Source organism: Hippichthys cyanospilos, chromosome 6, assembly GCF_059441005.1.
Source record: "Hippichthys cyanospilos isolate Australia breed blue-spotted pipefish chromosome 6, RoL_Hcya_1.0, whole genome shotgun sequence".
NCBI lineage: Eukaryota > Metazoa > Chordata > Actinopteri > Syngnathiformes > Syngnathidae > Hippichthys > Hippichthys cyanospilos.
Window position 1 is genome coordinate 18294536 of NC_142374.1, and position 18204 is coordinate 18312739.

General features: G+C 37.6%; 1 protein-coding gene and 8 non-coding genes across 10 annotated transcripts in view; all 9 read right to left on the reverse strand.

Moving 5' to 3' along the window:
• The window catches only part of LOC148422540 (ras-specific guanine nucleotide-releasing factor 1), a 29257-nt gene extending 13750 nt beyond the window's left edge, over positions 1-15507 (reverse strand). The window contains exons 1-10 of one of the 2 annotated variants that reach the window (XM_088417569.1): positions 15038-15507; positions 8522-8628; positions 8128-8275; positions 7294-7386; positions 6954-7207; positions 5295-5374; positions 5022-5215; positions 2978-3087; positions 1948-2066; positions 892-1052 (exon numbers count right to left, since the gene is read on the reverse strand). In XM_088417569.1, coding sequence (XP_088273695.1) covers positions 892-1052; positions 1948-2066; positions 2978-3087; positions 5022-5215; positions 5295-5374; positions 6954-7207; positions 7294-7386; positions 8128-8275; positions 8522-8628; positions 15038-15313 — 1542 coding nt within the window. In that variant the 5' untranslated portion in view covers positions 15314-15507. Of the gene's footprint in view, positions 1-891; positions 1053-1947; positions 2067-2977; positions 3088-5021; positions 5216-5294; positions 5375-6953; positions 7208-7293; positions 7387-8127; positions 8276-8521; positions 8629-12761; positions 12881-15037 lie in introns of those variants that run through there. The other variant, XM_088417570.1, reaches the window with a different exon arrangement.
• Positions 15508-16788: 1281 nt separating this feature from the next.
• On the reverse strand, positions 16789-16861 carry trnav-cac (transfer RNA valine (anticodon CAC)). Its single transcript has one exon. It is a non-coding gene; the product is annotated as a tRNA-Val (tRNA).
• A 95-nt stretch (positions 16862-16956) lies between these two features.
• trnav-uac (transfer RNA valine (anticodon UAC)) lies at positions 16957-17029 on the reverse strand. The gene has a single exon. It is a non-coding gene; the product is annotated as a tRNA-Val (tRNA).
• A 95-nt stretch (positions 17030-17124) lies between these two features.
• On the reverse strand, positions 17125-17197 carry trnav-aac (transfer RNA valine (anticodon AAC)). The gene has a single exon. It is a non-coding gene; the product is annotated as a tRNA-Val (tRNA).
• Positions 17198-17292: 95 nt separating this feature from the next.
• On the reverse strand, positions 17293-17365 carry trnav-aac (transfer RNA valine (anticodon AAC)). The gene has a single exon. It is a non-coding gene; the product is annotated as a tRNA-Val (tRNA).
• Positions 17366-17443: 78 nt separating this feature from the next.
• Positions 17444-17515, reverse strand: trnav-uac (transfer RNA valine (anticodon UAC)). The gene has a single exon. It is a non-coding gene; the product is annotated as a tRNA-Val (tRNA).
• A 95-nt stretch (positions 17516-17610) lies between these two features.
• trnav-uac (transfer RNA valine (anticodon UAC)) lies at positions 17611-17683 on the reverse strand. Its single transcript has one exon. It is a non-coding gene; the product is annotated as a tRNA-Val (tRNA).
• Positions 17684-17777: 94 nt separating this feature from the next.
• trnav-aac (transfer RNA valine (anticodon AAC)) lies at positions 17778-17850 on the reverse strand. Its single transcript has one exon. It is a non-coding gene; the product is annotated as a tRNA-Val (tRNA).
• Positions 17851-17945: 95 nt separating this feature from the next.
• On the reverse strand, positions 17946-18018 carry trnav-aac (transfer RNA valine (anticodon AAC)). The gene has a single exon. It is a non-coding gene; the product is annotated as a tRNA-Val (tRNA).
• Positions 18019-18204: the final 186 nt, after the last annotated feature.

The window sequence follows — 18204 nt, forward strand, 5'->3', positions numbered from 1 at the left end:
CTAGTTATGATCAAAGTTTCATTTCATTCGGACCAAACACTAAAAAACGGGGCCTAATTAGACTTGGGGCCCTTTTTTTTGGGTCACCCTGTACAAAGAATTCTGTTAATAAGCTCATTCTGCGGAACTGTCATTCAAAACAAAGCAATCTGAACATTTACAAGCACTTATGAGTTGAACAATGAAAGAAAGTTGTGCAAAGGATGGGCCTAGATGTCCCCACTTTACACACGTAAATATACACACACAAATACAAATCTCTTAATACTTAATACTTTAAACATTGGTTTTTACTTAAGGCATGTTCAATGAGTGTGCCAAAAATTTGCCTTAAAAAAATCTTTATCGGTCAGGCCCTAACATGTACTATTTATACATGTCCTTATACAATGTGAGATCCAATACAATTGTATGTAAAATAAAATGTTAAAAAAAAAAAGACATTATGAGAGGCAATGCAAGCGTCAGCTCTGTAAAGATGGAACTTTTGTTCCGGCTCTTACATTGCGTTTCATTAGAGATTGCGAAGTAGTCGATAAGTGTGTGGATTTACGTGATTCATCTGAAAGCTTTTTGGCCTCAATTTAGTCCCACAAACATCAAACATCTCCTTTAATGTTGAGTAATGAGAAGTAATAAAACATCTCCACTCCGCCGCCCAAATCAAAGTGACATCAAGCATCCGCGCCTTCAAACACGGGCAACGAGTCTCGGCTAGCGTGCCACAGGGCCGGCCGCTCGTGTCTCTCCGGAGGTCAGCGGCGCTCATAAAAGTTACGCCGTTTCCCCAGCCCTCATCGCCTTCCCTCTGATGTCCCGTAATCCGCTCGATTGGAGCTCACGGGGCAGTTTGAGATAGTGAGAGAAGCTCGATCAGCGGTTCGGGCTTACCTTGGTGAGATGAAGCTTTCCCCCGGACCCTCTGGTGCAGATGATTAGATGCTTGGAGAAGAGAAAGCACTGCCTCTCCCCTTCCTTCTTCAAAGACAGAGAGCCCAGACGCCCACGGGTGATCTTGCCCTTCTCGCTCAACGGTACCTGGATGAGAGAGCCTGAGGGCGCAAAAGACACAAAAAGAGACGGGAGATTTGGAATACATAATACAGTTTTAACATACTAGTGTAAAAAATTGAAAACACAGGTGTCAAACTCAAGGCCCGGGGGCCAGATCCAGCCCGCCACATCGTTTGATGTGGCCCGCGGAATGCTAATCATGACTTTGAGTTTGTGACTAAAATACCAAATCTGCCCAAATTTAAAAATTGAAATTAAATCATTGAAATAAAAAAAAACACCATATAAAATATTTAAAAAATATATATTAAATATTAAATATTTAATATATAAAATATTAAATATTAAAATATATATATATATATATATATATATAAATAAAAATACATAAATACAATAATAATTAAAATAAAAATACATTTAAAAAATCAAATGGAAACAACAAGCAATTTTTGCTACCAGTTTTGAACAGTTTTTATCCGGCCTCTCATTTCAAGTCTAGGTAAATATTTAAAGATCATATTGTACTTAAAATTTCTTTAATTTCGGTCATAACAGCCCTCCAATAGAAACTATACCAGCAATGTGGCCCACGATAAAAATGAGTTTGACAGCCCTGTTTTGAAACAATAGAACAGTTGTAAATGTAATGCAAATTTCATTATTTAAATTATTGATTATATTGTTCAATTTATTATAATTTGGGGCTTTTTACGATGTATAGTTGAGTCATTTACATGATTATGTTTGTATATACTGTAATTAACTTTGGATCAAAGTTTATTGAGCCGCATTCTATTTCCTTATCGAAATGCCTGAGTTTTAACAGATTATTTGGGTAGCATCCAAGTACATTCAGAAATTAAATACCGTAATCATTGAATTGTACATTTTTTCCACTTCCTGCAAAAAGATTTTTGTCGGAAGCATTACCTTGTCTTACAAACGTCTGGCTGGTGTCCAGGAGGATCTCGCAGCCCTCCACGATCATACGCTCGATGGCCAAGTTCTTCCGGATGTTCTCTGTCTCGCTCACTTCGTCGTGCATGATTCTGAGAAAAGGAACAACTGCCTTCAACTTTAAAAAATCTGAAGACAAGTATTGGACCAGTACGATGGTGAAGTATGCTGACGGTATTTTTTTGTCCGTTCGATTAGAAAAACATTTGAAGTTTGACAATACCCAAAGCCTATGCACAATCAAAATATTGTGGTTATTTAATGTATTTACATTAGCTAATCAAAAGATACTGGCATCAAGGAAGTATTGTGAAGTGATTCGTTATGAATGAGTGCCGAGAAGCTAAGTTTAGCCTGGGTTGTAAGTGGAAGTAAACGTTTCTGTGATATTCTAATTAAATCATAGGCAACTCAATTTTATTTATTTTTTTAATGCTCTAGAAATGTCGTTTTAAGGCAGGGATGGGCAAACCTTTTGATTCGAGGGCCATGAAGGGTTCTAAAATTTGACAAAAGCGCCTAACCAGTAGCAGATGGATGGAGCGTTTTGATAATCCGCCGCATAATAGTGAAAATTGCGGGGCAGTTCAATAGAAAATTAACAAAAGCATTACAACAGTGTTCAAGTCCCATGGATTTAGCTATTTATTGAAACGACGCTTACAATAACTGAAAATTAAATGAACAAAAAGTTTTTTGTGCTGACAGTCACTATTTTAAAGTACTGATAGTTCCGCCATCCTCAAAGATATTAACATTATTATTCCGGACTGATAAATTCATCAAGTTTGGCGGGCCGGATTAAAAATCTTAACGGCCCTCATATGGCCCCCGGACCACAGTTTGCCCATTAACCTTGATCATTTCCAATTATCAATATGTGATTTAGTAACTGAATATGGTCCCTACCACCAAGGATTGTTGAATTAGGAGATGTGTCTCCGTCCATGTGAAGTGTTTTTGTTTCTTTATAGAATGTCACCGCACTTTTCCTCGATTTTACCTCGAAAGCTCCTCCAGCTTTGATTTGGCGTAGTCCAGGCTGTTCCTCTCTATGTGTTCATGAGGCGTGTGGGCCAGAAGTTCATGAAGCGTAAGGATGTAGCGGGGAATCTGCACACAACACCGGGGAGAGCCACGCTCATATTAGCGCTAACGCTCTAGAATACACAGATCTAAACAGGTGCGCACACACTAATGAGAAGCGGATCAGTGGCGAGCGCAATCAGCAAAAATTTATTATCAACGCAGCACAGTCGGCAGCACAGACCCCGGCGGAGTGGACTGTCGGGAAAGTGCGTATCGTTCCAGAGAGGAGCCATCATTGAAGTGTGAGCTCCAAAAACAACAGCTTTTTTATAGGCACGAACGACACCTTGGGGGCACTGCCAAACAAAACAGACAAAGTCCCACTGTTTCGCTTGGTGTGCCGCAAGAAGGCGTCCCATCTTAAATCTGTCTAGATTATTGTGCCAATAAAAAAAAAATGACAGCAAAAATACATCGCTAATAATATCCCTCAATTCACTCATCCACTTTCTACCCTTCTGAATTTGGCTGACTAATATTGTGAGGATTAATATCATCCCAGTGAAGATAAATGGTGCAGAAAATGGATGGATTATAATTTTGCCTTTCATTCACATGTGCCTAAAATTAGCAGGATGTTTTCTTCATTTTTTTTCAAACTGGTGCACCTCCAGAGGTGGCGTGTTTCACGCTTGCACCCATAGTAGTGGTAAATGGTGAGTTCCCCATTACGCATATTTTTGAATAATTTGATAGTAAAATAATAGTTTTTATAGTAGTATAATAGTAATATAATAAATGTATATATATATATATATATATATATATATATATATATATATATATATATTTATTATATACACATATACACATACATACACACACATATACATATATAGATATACACATATACACATACATACATACATACATACACACACATATACATATATATATATACATATATATATATATATATATATATATATATATATATATATATATATATATATATATATATATATATATATATATATACACATATATATATATATATATATATATACATATATATATATATATATACATACATATATACACACACATATATATATATATACATATACACACACACACATATATATACATATACACACACATATGTATATATATATATATATATATATATATATATATATATATATATATATATATATATATATATATATATATATATATATATATATATATATATATATATATATATATATATATATATATATATATATATATATATATATATATATATAAGTTGGATTGACCTAACCTTTTATGGGTCATTTTCTTCCACATCATTCTGGCAGGATTTTACTCAAGGGAAGGCACGCTCCTCGTATTGTGATAACTAAGTGGCTGTGCCATGTTGAAGTTTGCCATGTTGTCACAATCAGGGTGAAATTTTAGCTCCCTAGTGTCTTCTTTCATTGCTTTCCATTTGATGTGAAATGCTTTTTGTTGTAAAGATCAAAAGATTGGACAGGTATTTTGACCGTTTTCTTCCACATCATTCTTGCAGTATTTTAGCCAAGGCGTTGCACATTCCTGGTAGTGTGATAACTAAGTAGTCTTGACGTGTTGAACTTCGACATGTTGGCACCATCTAGGTGAAATTTTAGCTCCATAGTGTCTTCATTCAATACTGTGAAATGATGTGAAATGTTTTTGATGTAAAGATCGAAAGATTGGATGAAATAAAAAAAATGGTCTGGGGTACGTGAACTTCTTGTTCCAACAAATTTGCTTTTAATTTAAAAAGAAAATGTACATTTTACTGTACTGTCAACAAAATTAATAATAGGTATTTGGCAGTTGCATCAAAAACGACATTGAAAAGCATTGAAAATTTTCGTTTTAATCTCACGTACACAAAGAATTAAGTGCCTTCACGTACCCCCAATGTTTTAAACAAATGATATCAAAAAGCGAGTGATTTGAAAAACAATCTTCAAAGTGCTGACCTGGAACATTGGGTAGGTGAGGAAGGTCTCCAAAGTTCTTTCCTCGCAGTCGGGTTTGGCCTCGTACTGTTTGAGCAATTTGTCAAAATCTCGGTTCTGCTTGCAGTGGGCCAGGATCTGCAGGCTATACTGGTGGTTCCTCACAAACTCCTGGTAGATATTCAGCATGGGCAGCAGGATGTCGAACAGATCGGCTGGCCGGGTAGTTTCGATTAGTACCGTGACACGTTCGGTTACTCGATACGTTTACGTAAAAGTGAAATTTGTCCTTACCCAGCACCAACGTTGGCCAGCTGGCTATTCTGGCTTTTAAGCCCTGGTAGAAGATCTGATGTAGAAACATGATAGTTTCACTGCAAACAAACAAACAAACAAAAAAGACCAACGATATGAAATCACTCTCATCACATGAGCAATTCTCCTCAGTTTTCCAACGTCCTGTGAAGTTGTACTGCGGTGCAGATTGAGATGGGCTGCTTGTGAGCGTGAATGTGCACCGATGAGCGTGTGGGTGGATTTCCATTAGGCCAATGAGGGGTGCATGCAGATTAGTGTGCAAGACGAGTGTCCAATGTTTGTCTGAAAGAAGAGGAAGAGCCAAATACTTGATATGATTCAGGATAGAAGCAAGACAGAAAATAGTTAACCGTAAGAAACAGATGGAAAACAGCAACACATTTACATCCAAGCTGGAATAATGTACCTCATAATTAGCCAGGGCTGACTAACAATTAGATTCCAATGTTTCCAAGGCGCAGGTAAAGGCCTTTAAAGTAAGCACCATAATAACAAAGCGCCGTATCCATAAGGGAAAAATGATGCAGTTCATGCTAAGAATAGAGATTGTGTGATTGTAATGCAAGAGAAAGAAACTACAGGCACATTTTAATATATTTGAATATTAAATGTACCATACAATTCACATCAAAAAGAAACCCTGTAATATGGTTGGATTCTCTGCATGAAGTATGAAATATTATTATACATTAAAAATATTATTAATGAAATTATTATATGAATATTACTACAGTACTATATATGGTTGACTTTTTGTTTGAACTTTGCAATATTCCTTTAAATCATTGATGCTCTTGTGTGTTTGAACATGAGGTGTTTGGAGTAGTTTTATTTTGATAAATTACATGAATCAACCAAATCTTTGCCTTTTTTAAATGAATACAAAGTCATTTATATTAAAATGAAATAATTAAATCCTTGTGATGTCTTAAAATGCTAATTATATTATTAACTAGTTTAAGGGTGAGCTATTTTTTGTAATAAAAGTCCATACTGTTTTTACAATATTTTTATTGGTAAAAATAAAAAATAAAAACCATGATGTGGGGTAAATTACCCTAAATATCACTCGAAAAATTGTTGGGTTAACACAGTGCTTCTCAAATAGTGGGGCGGGGCCCCTGGGGGGGCGTGGATGACTCCAGGGAAAAGGCTTTGTTTTTGTCAAGCGTAATCGCAATAAAACAAGAATTTTCATCTTTTTTTTCCAGGCACTTTGATGCAGTAGGTTATTTTTTTCTGTTTTAGACTAAGTCGTTACCCGTATACACGCTGTATAAAAATAATTAACAGTTGTTGAAAGTTGATTTATGTTGCTTTTTTATTTTGTTTATGTTAAAAAGGATACAGGTTTAGGTATACTCATACAATTATTATAGATGATGATAATAAATAATAAATAATAAATTGTGAATTCTACGATTAAGATGAGGGATACATTTTTCTTGTATGGAAACCGGTTTAAGGGGTTATGGAAACTCATAATAATATATATATATATATATATATATATATATATATATATATATATATATATATATATATATATATATATATATATACTAACATATTTAATCATACTAATACGAAAGCACACGAAAACCAAGGTTCCACTGTTGTTGAAAATGTGCCAACCTGTTGAGGAATATGCTGCTGACGTCGTCGTGGGTGATGGGCGGCTTTTTGGAGCTGGCGGCCATGCGGAGCGGCCTCAGGAAGTTGTTGACCAGGATGTGCAGCTGCTGCACATATTCAGCCTCCGAGTCTAACATGCTGAACACCACCTGGTTCCTCTTCCGCATGCTCTCGGCATGCGGTGAACGGATATAATCCTGGATGATGGTCTTCCACTTCCTCCTGCAGATCCAGCCGCGCAGGAAGCTCTGGACCTGCAGCCGAAGGGGGAAAAAAAAAGGTCATTTATGATTGATAAAAAAAAAAAAGACTTAAAATTGCAGAAAAAAAGGAGCTTTACCTTTTTGATCTTCTTGATTTCAGAGTCATCTTCGGTCGGGGCTGCCGTGGGACTGGCGTGGATCTTTTCATTGTCTTTCAGAAGCCCGGCGATCTGTCAAATAGAAAGCTCAATAATCAAATATTATATATGTCTCATTTTAACATAATAGGGAAGCATGATCAGCACATTGTAAAACTGTCGCGTAAAACCTACTAGAACAATGGAAAATTATTTATAGGGCACCAATTGAAAAGATTTAAATGTTACGTACTGTAAATAAAGCTCTGCAAATATTATACTTTTATTTAAGCATTAGAGTTAAAATAGTACTTCTAGTTGTACCAGTGTATTGATTGATTTTTTTTTTTTTTCCACACGTATCTGTTCTGTTACTTAAGTACAACACGTGAGTACTTTTGCCACCTCTGCTTAAAAGCATCATGTTCCAAGTGGTCAAAACCCAAAGTGGAGCTGCTGTGAACTGTTTGATGCTAAGTGTCTCCATTTACTTTGCAACCCAGCGAAGGGGAGCTAATTGCCGTTGCATTTCATTGACGAGATGCAATATAAAACAGTGTTCATGCATATTCCCCTCTCCTAATTCCATTTCACAGGCGTCACATTAGCACATGAAAGCAGAATGACTATTTGATGCGAAGAATGGAGAAGGCCGCCTTGTTGAAGGCACTGTTGTCGAGATGACAAGATGCAAAGAGGAGAGATGAGCATAGCGCCCCCTATTGACAAAAACCAGCCTTTATTTATATATATATATATATATATATATATATATATATATATATATATATATATATATATATATATATGTTTTTTTGTTTTTGTTTTTTTTACCTCAGACTTGAGCCTCTCAATCTCGATTTCCCCATCTTCTATCTGTTGTCGAAGTTGCTTAGCAACGGTTTTCTCCGTCTCCACAATTTGAAGCAGATGAAGATACTTCTGCATGAGGGTCTCGTGCTCGGTGGCCAAGTTTCTGTAACTGTCAGATGCACACACACAGAAGGACCGTAGCGTCACTCTAGCCATGGCTTTCACATCCCGAATGTTGCGGCTCAAATCAAAGCCATCAGTATTTCTTGTGAACAAAGCACTTTGCCCAGTCTCTATGCCTGCGTAACCATGGCAATGCCACCCCCTACAGAATGGGAACGTCAGTCAAATATTACTTACCCTCCACTGACAACTTCTAATTGTACATTTCACCGACACGTTACTTTTTCTTTACCTGGCGTGTGATATGGCAGCCACCCATTCATCGCAGTCCTTCACGTCTTCTGTGCGTAATTCCAGGGCCTTTTGGTTTTCGTGAGTGAAGCTGATGGTGAAATAATACTGAAATAAGAAGACAAAAAAAGGGGATGGCTGTTAAGAACCCTGATAATGTGATTACCATGCTGTTTTGTCACCCCAAACGCAAGTGTTTCCAAAACACAAATATTTTTGTTTTTCCCCCCGAAACGAACAAACTCGACATCATACCCAAAGACGTGATTATGAAATGAACCTTCATCCGTTGCTTTCTGTGGGCGTAAAAAGTTTTCAAGCTGCTTCTTTCAAAATGATATTGTGCTGCCATCTAGTGGCCGACAGTGAACTTACACCAAAATGAAACAAGGACGAGAACAATAGTTATATAAATTGTGCACAAACAAATCTATAAGATAGCAGGAACTATAATATTACAATATGACATTAGACTCCAGCGTTAGCGCAAGTGGCTAACTACGTGGTGCATTCAAATGTAAAAAAAATAAATAAAAAGACACATTCCTTAAAAGTCGTAACTTCATTAATGTGAAAAAAATACACTTAAAACATAAGTAAGTGTAAGTGTGAAAAGCAGACTGGAGAAGATCCTGATAATTCTTTGCAAATCTACAGATTGAAGCAGATAACATTGTCAATCAAACCATTCTGAATCAAAAATCGATTCTGAATTGAATCATAGAACAAAAATCGTAATCTAATGTAAATGTGAGAAAAAACAGTATTAATATAGTTACAAGGTTTAATATTCAGGAATGTGTGACTATCATTATTTTCATCTAAAAATGCTTGCTAGCAGCTTCAACATTCCAGTTTTACAAGAAAGGTTTTTCAATTCTATTTAAAAAGAAAAAATGCAATTTCAGAAGATCTATCAAAGTGAAAACGAACAAATTTAGCAATAAACAAGAAGTAGACATCACTCGTTTTGGTCAGCTCTGGCCCTTTAGTTGTAACTGCAGCTCCTTGAAGTAGCGGCTTGGTAAAAGCCGCTCATGCCTTTGAGTTAGCTATAGCGCTCTGATCGTCGCACGTGTAACGGAGCAGATTTAGAATCGCACGGGGGCCCGGGGAAGCCACATCTTCTTCTTCATCATCGCCCACCCGTGCTAAGGATGGATGAAGCTCAGCGAGGGAAGCCTCCTCCAGCTCCGTTCCTGGGATGTCTCCTTAGTTCCCAGGAGGAAATGCCATAAGACATGGAGGCTGGAGCCACGGCCAATTATGTAACTGTACGATACCTGTTTCCTAGCAACTCGGTTCGACGTGAACGGTCGGGCCGTTGTTGCGTTTGGCGGTGTCACTCTAGTCTTGACGAGCGCACTTGCTTTCTCCAAGCAACTAATTGGAAATGCTTATGATCTGCAAAGGGAGCCGTTTGATGTATGGATTATCCATCTGCCATTAAAGTAACAGATTACTATACTACTTAATTATGTATTACGTTAAATATTGATTAATTTAGTAACTTAAGTACCAAATTGATTGATCACTTAACTCTTTTAGAGCCAAGCACTCTCAGAAAAGGAAACCTCTAGAGGGCCAGAATATTTAGCATTTTTACTCCTATTTCAAGAGAATATTGTGTGCTAAGGCCATGTAAATATGGGTGCTGCCATATGAAAGATTGACTTCCATTCTTCACTTAGAATTGATGTAGGTAATAGCTGTGTTGCAAGTGTGGAAACATTGCCATCCAATGGTCACAGTTAGCCCTACAGTGCTCAATTGACTTATATTAGGAAAGCATTAGTCAAGGGTGTCAGCTGCTCCCCATAAAAAAACGTATTTGAGGAGAATTTTATTATTTGTTGTTATCACTATTTTAAAAGGTGATCATTCTCGTCCACGGCATTGATAAGGTTATTTAATTATAGTCCATAAAAACTTGTATTAGGTACGTAATTGATTAAATTTGTACCTAACTCATTTTTAGACCCTTTCTTAGTCAAACACTTGAAAAAAAAAAGTAAATAAATGCCTGAGATTGAGTGTGGGAAACAAAACGTAAAAATACGTCTTTGGGATAGAACGAGTTAATCAAGCTCATCATTGTCCAGCCGAAGGGACATTCAGATTCACTGTTTGAAAACTTGGCTTTTCAGGGACACCCGTGTTTAGGTGGCATCTCTTCTAATCTTTGGATGCATGTTCAACAGGCGCCTATCAACCTGTGACTGATCGTTATTCATGGCTGACTGCTCCTCCATCTTCACTTTCATTAGGTATTCATCCTAGTGTCAAAGAGGATCTATTTCTGGCGGGGTGTCACGCATGTTGCTGTACTTTTCCCCCCCTCGTCTTCCAAAGTGTCTGGTGAGAGGCAATGCCAAACGCGCTGTCTGCTACCTGATTCGCATTTACGGCTGAGTCATGCATCTTTAAAATCATTACAAGTCCTCAAGAGGCGGGGAAGTGTGAAAGGAGATATTGAATGCAAAAGCTTTAAGATGCTAGTTTTAAATAGGGCTGGAGTACTCGAGTCCAGACTCGGCCCTGAATCTGGACTTGACACGTTTGTTTGTTTTTGACTCGGACTTGACTCAGACTCCTTGGCATTTGACTCGAACTTCTGGTAAGCATTTTTATTGACTTTATCGAGTCAAATTGTTTTTACAAAACGAGAAAAAAGATGCACGCAATTGTTGTAGCATCCTGTCACAATAAAGCTGTGCAAACTGTTGGAATATTTAGTAGGTTTTATTTTGAAGGTACTGCAGGAAATGGTAAGTTACACTTAATGGCTTTCAGCCAAGTCGGCTAACAGTTTATATGAAAGATGTCGCATTGCCGCAGGATTGCCGCAGATTGACAGGGATGAAAATCACCAACTTTTTGGCGAAATACTGTATTTTTGCGTGACTTACTTGAACCATGATGATCTGGTCAGAAAATAATTACTTGTTATCATAGTTTCATAATTATGGTGTTCCGTGTGTGCGCGATAAACTACCGCTACAGATATTACTTTCTTAGCCTTGATTTGTCTTTTTTTTCCCCGACTTCTACTCGGGCTACACAATTATGTAATCGAATTTTAATCGTGAGCACGATATTGGCTGCCACCATTAATTACATTGATCGTCAACGATATTATCATTTAAAAAGTCAAACCTTTTTTTTCATTACAATTCAATCGAGCACTTTGCCATTCTACCACCAGGGGGCATTGTTTCCCAAATGTTAGCATGACAAAAGCGTCTACTTTTCTTACCCTAATATATGATTATCAGTGTGAAATTGAGTTAGGTTTCTCACCTAATATATACAGTACTAGCTGTCAATTGAGACCCATTTTTAAAAATCCGATTGTCAAAAAAACTTGGAATGAATTCAGTTTGAAATGACCAAAAATTACATTTTGACTGCTAAATGATTAAAATTTGCTTGAAAGTAAATAAGGTGCTTGGGTCTAAGTAGGCTTTTTTTTTTTAAATTGATTTGCACTCTTTAAGTTTGTTAGCTGTGTTGCTCTGTGTGCCAAGTTTTTGCCATGGTTTGGATGAATTTGGTTAAATTATTATGTACATTATTTATTTTTTTATATTAATGTATTATTATTACATGTAAGTATCGAGACTTGAAGCTTTGTTTATAAAAAGGGCAATAAATAGACATGTTGATGAATAACAGAATGAATAATCGTGATTAACAATTATGATTTCAATATTGACCAAAATAATTGTTATTTTGGCCATAATCTAATTTCTACAGTGGCCGGGTGCAAACAAACACGCTACAACGACAGAGAGCAACAAGCATACAAATGAAGAAGACAAACAAAAAACTTTTTTTTTTTTTTTGGCATTTGCATTTTGTTTTAAGTTTGTGTCCATGTCGCATTTAGATGGCATGTCTTTGTCTTTTATCAATGTCTTTCTTTTAATGTTTTTGCAATCTTTGATTGAAGCTCTGTTCATTTCAGTGGGTTGCTTCCCGCTTGCTTTGTTGTGTGTTTGCTTCCATTTCATTTTTGTGATGTCGTCTGAGTTTCCTTAAAATGTTGCATTTTTTTTGTTTGTAGTTTTTTGTTGTTGGTTTGTTTGCCTCGTTCCTGTGGTTTTAGCATTCTGCCGGTTGCATGTTTGCCTGCATCGGCACCTATAGTTTTCACGTCATCCCAACAACAACGTTGATGGAAAACTTTTGAAAACAAATTAAGGGTAAATAAACACAAACAAGAAATGTGAGAGAGTTACCTTAACTAGATGAGAGCGGCAAGCAGTCAGCTAGAAAGTGAAAATCTACACCGGCCTCAATTGCAATGAGCATCATGTTAAATTGATACCTGTTAAAGCAGACAATTGTTGTCTTTGCAAGGCAGCTCCCATTAGGTTTTGTAGGCGTACCTAATGAGGTGTCTAGTGAGCAGACGTGGGTGGAGTAGCCAAAAATTGCACTCAAATAAGAGTACTTCACAAGAATAGGAACTAAATTAAAAAAAAAGTTTAAAGTAGCGCTACAAGTAATTACTGCGTGAGTATTGAAAGAAAAGACATTTGAAAATTGATATTTTGCTGTGCAGTCATGTGACTGCCTGGCTCTTTTTGATTGGTCGATTGGATCACGTGATGAGAACTAAAATGGGTTGCACAAGCAATAATAAACAATTGAAACTCTAGGTAGATAGCAAAATGTAACATGAAAGTACCGTTTCTTCATAACAAAAAATACCGGTATTAAAGAAAACATAAAAGGATATAACATTAATAAACGTAACACATTATTAGAGGTGGACATTCTACTTTTTTTTTTTGCTGGTCCGTCAGTCGTCATTGTCTGCATGTAAGTATGCGTTATCATGTACCCTGTGTATCGTGTACACCAAGAAATAAAGTTGCGTAAACTCAACACCATTTTTTCATTGACAGTCATAAAGCATCATCTTCATCACCAAGCTGACTGAGAAAGATGTGCAAACCAGGGCATGAATTATAAATCATATTCTCTTTTAAGAAAAAAAAAAACCCTTCCTCAAATAATTCCATAAATATTCCACCGTGTTATTGCTGAAATAACTAATTAGCAATTTGGGAATGTTTTTACTCGTGAGAAAACAGAGAATTAGACACACACACACACACACACACACACACACACACACACGCACACACACACAATCTAATTCTGTATATATATATATATATATATATATATATATATATATATATATATATATATATATATATATATATATATATATATATATATATATATATATATATATATATATATATATATATATATATATATATATATATATATATATATATATATATATTGGACTCATCTATCAAATACTGTTGACAGCAAAAGATGTACAACAACTCAACTTGAGCCTTTTGGTCGCCCTTCCTGTTGCATTATTCTTTGAGATGCAAATAAGCGTCGCCATAGAAACCCTAAGCTTGAATGCATATTCAACCAGAATAAATACATACAGTAATGTAAGCATTATGGAACAAGGTGTAAAAAAATAAAATAAAATAAAACTACAGGAGCAGGTGAGTTTTGTTTTCTTTCTTTACATCGTACGTCTTCATGATATTGAATGCAAATTAGCGAGTGTGTTACATTCTGCTGGATCAGCACCAGATGTTTTCGGTAGGAGCCAGAACTCACTTTGGATCTCAGCCTCATCCTATCAGTGACGTCAATGTTCACAACACGTTTATTCACAGAGCAGACGGATCGTTTTCATATTTATCGTTCTCATTTTGTTGCACGAAACCATCCAGACTGACTGTTTTTTTTTTTTTTTTTAAGGCAAAAACATGTTACACCCAGAATATGGAGACCTGCTGGCTTAGTTAAAAGTGATGTCTGCACCATAAGGCGCTTGTGTGCTGCTTTTTATTTGTGCTGTTTTACATGACCTATTTATTGAAAGGAAATCCAGTCAGGGCTCTTAAATCAGAGCTGACTGATCAGCGGAACCCTGCGGTTTCGTTTTTTGCCTCCAGTAAAAAAATCCACCACACGATGACACTGTTGCCACGACAACTTTTTTTTAGAATCTCTCCACCCCAAAAAAATGTAACACTTTTTTTTTTTTTTATCGAAAAGAAGTGCAATGCGAAACAAAACACAATTATACATTTCAATCGAAGCGTTACAAGAATTGTAGCCAATCATACTGGTAAAAAATGGATTAAAATATGCTTTGCTGTATGCTTAAAAAAAACTGAACACTGCAGCATTAGGTGATAATATTGTTACCTCATTAATGCTATGCATGGATTACATAACGCGCAAGACAGCAACCTGCAACCGCGTGCTGACGCTTTTTCCTATTTTTCCCGTACCGCGTTAAATTGAGGTCATCATGCTTCTGACAAGCCAAGAACATACAAAAATGCGAATGCGCGGATTATACAACTCAAATGCGCGTTTGAGATCGTCGCGCATCGTTTCGAACAACGCGAGTGTGTTCCAGCGCACGTGTGTGTGTGTATGTGTGTGTTTGCGCGCACACCTGCTTTTCCAAACACTCCTTGGCCGAGAGCGAAGGTTTGGGCGAAGGCGCTCTGTCGCATATGCATCCTTCCAACAGGTACAATCCCGAGGGGCGAGAGCTGGACTCGTTCTCGAAATAAAAGAGCATGTTTTGCAAAAGCGCGAACCACTTGGTGTGCCATTTGGTGTTGTCCGAGCTCTTCTTGCTCAAGCAGCCGCGTCTCGTTCCGTCCTTCTTCGCCAAAAGTCCCAGGTAGGTGACATGACCGTCATTTAGCCGTATTCCCTTCTGCATTTTTGGTGGAGAGGAGACTTCAGCGCGCGGCGCTTACACGGTCCTTACATCATCTCTCCAATGGCCCCCGAGAGGGATAAAGACAAGACTTTTAAGTGAAAAAGCAAGAAGAGCTGCATTGTGAAAAGAAAAACCCCTCGCAGGTCCACATTGTCCGCGGGTGACAGAGAGACAAGATGATGAGGAGGGGGGGAGCGAGGGTGGGGGGGAGAAGGCAGGAGGTTGTGCGCTCTCCTCCCATGGAAAGAAAGAAAGGGAGAGAGAGAGAGAGAAAAAAAAAAGATCTCCAGAAAGCAGCAGGCTGGCTGGCTGGCTGCTGAGCGAGGCAGAGCTGGCTCAGGTCACATGACGCATGCTTGGGGAAGCAGATTTCAGCACCTTGGACAGGGACCGCACCACAACATTCTGCGCCAAGTGCCCCCCCCCTAAAAGAAATCATTAGTGGTAGTCCACTGTCATAGAACCAGACTCAACCAGTGCATATAAAAGGCACAAGAAGCCACATTTTCACAACAAAATCTTAAGAATCGTGTAATGGTGCGTTTGCCGTTATTCAGCTGACATCTGCTTTGACTTGCGGTATATTAGCACCGCCATGCATTATTGTCAGAAGTGATGGATTACAATTGCAAAGTTCCCTCGTTTATCACGGGGGTTACGTTCCCCAAAAACACACACAGTAACCAAAATCCGCAAAGTAGATTCGCCTTTGCTCCCTTTTTGTTTTAGTTTCTTTTGTCAAAAACAAATATATAAAATGTATGTTTTCATCTGGTAAGACTTAGAACAGTGGTTCTCAAATGGGGGTGCTTGAAGGAACTACAGGGGGTGCTGGAGATGTTCAATAAAACAAACAAACAAACAAATATGCAAAAATCTTTTGGAAAATAATCATAGAATTGATTGTTAGTTGAGGTTCTTACGGCATTATTTTCAATGAAAGAAGCAGGCAGACTAAACCAACATCCGAGTCCACGCACTAAAATATTACCAAGATGGAGAGGATCATGAAATAGTTCTGATGGCGAGGCGTTCACTGATCGCTCAGAATGTGGGAAATCAGAAATATCCTTAACTTAACGCGCAAGAAAATATATAACTTAAGGATATCGACATAAGAAATTATAAAGAGTTTACAAAAGATCAAATTAATTCTGTTTGTAGTGGTTATCAAGTTCGCCTCACGCGCGAAAGGTGTTGACAATGTGATAAGCACTACACCTCAGAAGCAGACAGAAAGGAGTTTTCCCTACTTTAATAACGAATAAAAACTCGCAACCCTGTGTTACAAAGATATCTTAAATGTATACTTTCTGTATAGCTTTGACCTGTGGACCTTTCGCACGTGAGGCAAATGTGATAACAACTACACTACAGAAACCCATGAAGGAAGGACATGTCTGCTTTTCTGTAAAATACATACACGCAATGCTGTGTTTCCTTAAGACAAGCAGAAAACAAAAGCATTTTGAACTTGTTTCTGCCCAGTTTCGAGCTGGGGACCTTTCGCGTGTGAGGCGAATGTGATAACCACTACACTACAGAAACCATGTAAGGTTGGCTGGTCTGCTTTTCTAAAAAATACATACACGCAATGCTGTGTTCCCTAAAGACAAGCAGAAAACAAAACAATTTCTTCAAAGTGTTCCTGCCCAGGTTTGAACTGGGGACCTTTCGTGTGTAAGACGAATGTGATAACCACTACACTACAGAAACCATGTAGGGTGGGCTGGTCTGCTTTTCTGAAAAATAGATACACGCAATGCTGTGTTTCCTAATGACAAGAGGAAAACAAAAGCATTTCGACAAGGTGTTTCTGCCCAGTTTCGAGCTGGGGACCTTTCGTGTGTTAGACGAATGTGATAACCACTACACTACAGAAACCATGAAAGATGGGCTTGTCTGCTTTTCTGAAAAATAGATACACGCAATGCTGTGTTTCCTAATGACAAGAGGAAAACAAAAGCATTTTGACAACGTGTTTCTGCCCAGTTTCGAGCTGGGGACCTTTCGTGTGTTAGACGAATGTGATAACCACTACACTACAGAAACCACTGAAAGATACACTATATACATGTCTCCTTTTGTGTAAAATATATAAACCCAATGGTAAGTTTCATTGGCTCAAAGTGTTCCTGCCCAGGTTCGAACTGGGGACCTTTCGTGTGTAAGACGAAGTGTTAACCACTACACTACAGAAACCATGTAAGGTTGGCTGGTCTGCTTTTCTGAAAAATACATACACGCAATGCTGTGTTCCCTAATAACAAGGAGAAAACAAAACCATTTCTTCAAAGTGTTCCTGCCCAGGTTCGAACTGGGGACCTTTCGTGTGTAAGACGAATGTGATAACCACTACACTACAGAAACCATGTAAGTTGGACTTGTCTGCTATTCTGAAAAATACATAGATGCAATGCTGTGTTTCGTACAGACTAGCTAAAAACAAAACACTTTGACAATATGTTTCTGCCCAGTTTTGAGCTGGGGACCTTTTGTGTGTTAGACAAATGTGATAACCACTACACTACAGAAACCATGTAAGGTTGGCTGGTCTGCTTTTCTGAAAAATAGATACACGCAATGCTGTGTTTCCTAATGACAAGAGGAACACAAAAGCATTTTGATAATGTGTTTCTGCCCAGTTTCGAGCTGGGGACCTTTCGTGTGTTAGACGAATGTGATAACCACTACACTACAGAAACCATGTAAGTTGGGCTTGTCTGCAATTCTGTAAAATACATAGACGCAATGCTGTGTTTCGTGTAGACTAGCTCAAAACAAAATACTTTGACAATATGTTTCTGCACAGTTTTGAGCTGGGGACTTTCCGCATGTAAGGCGAATGAGATAACCACTACACCCCAGAGACGACAATAAGAAGCATTTGT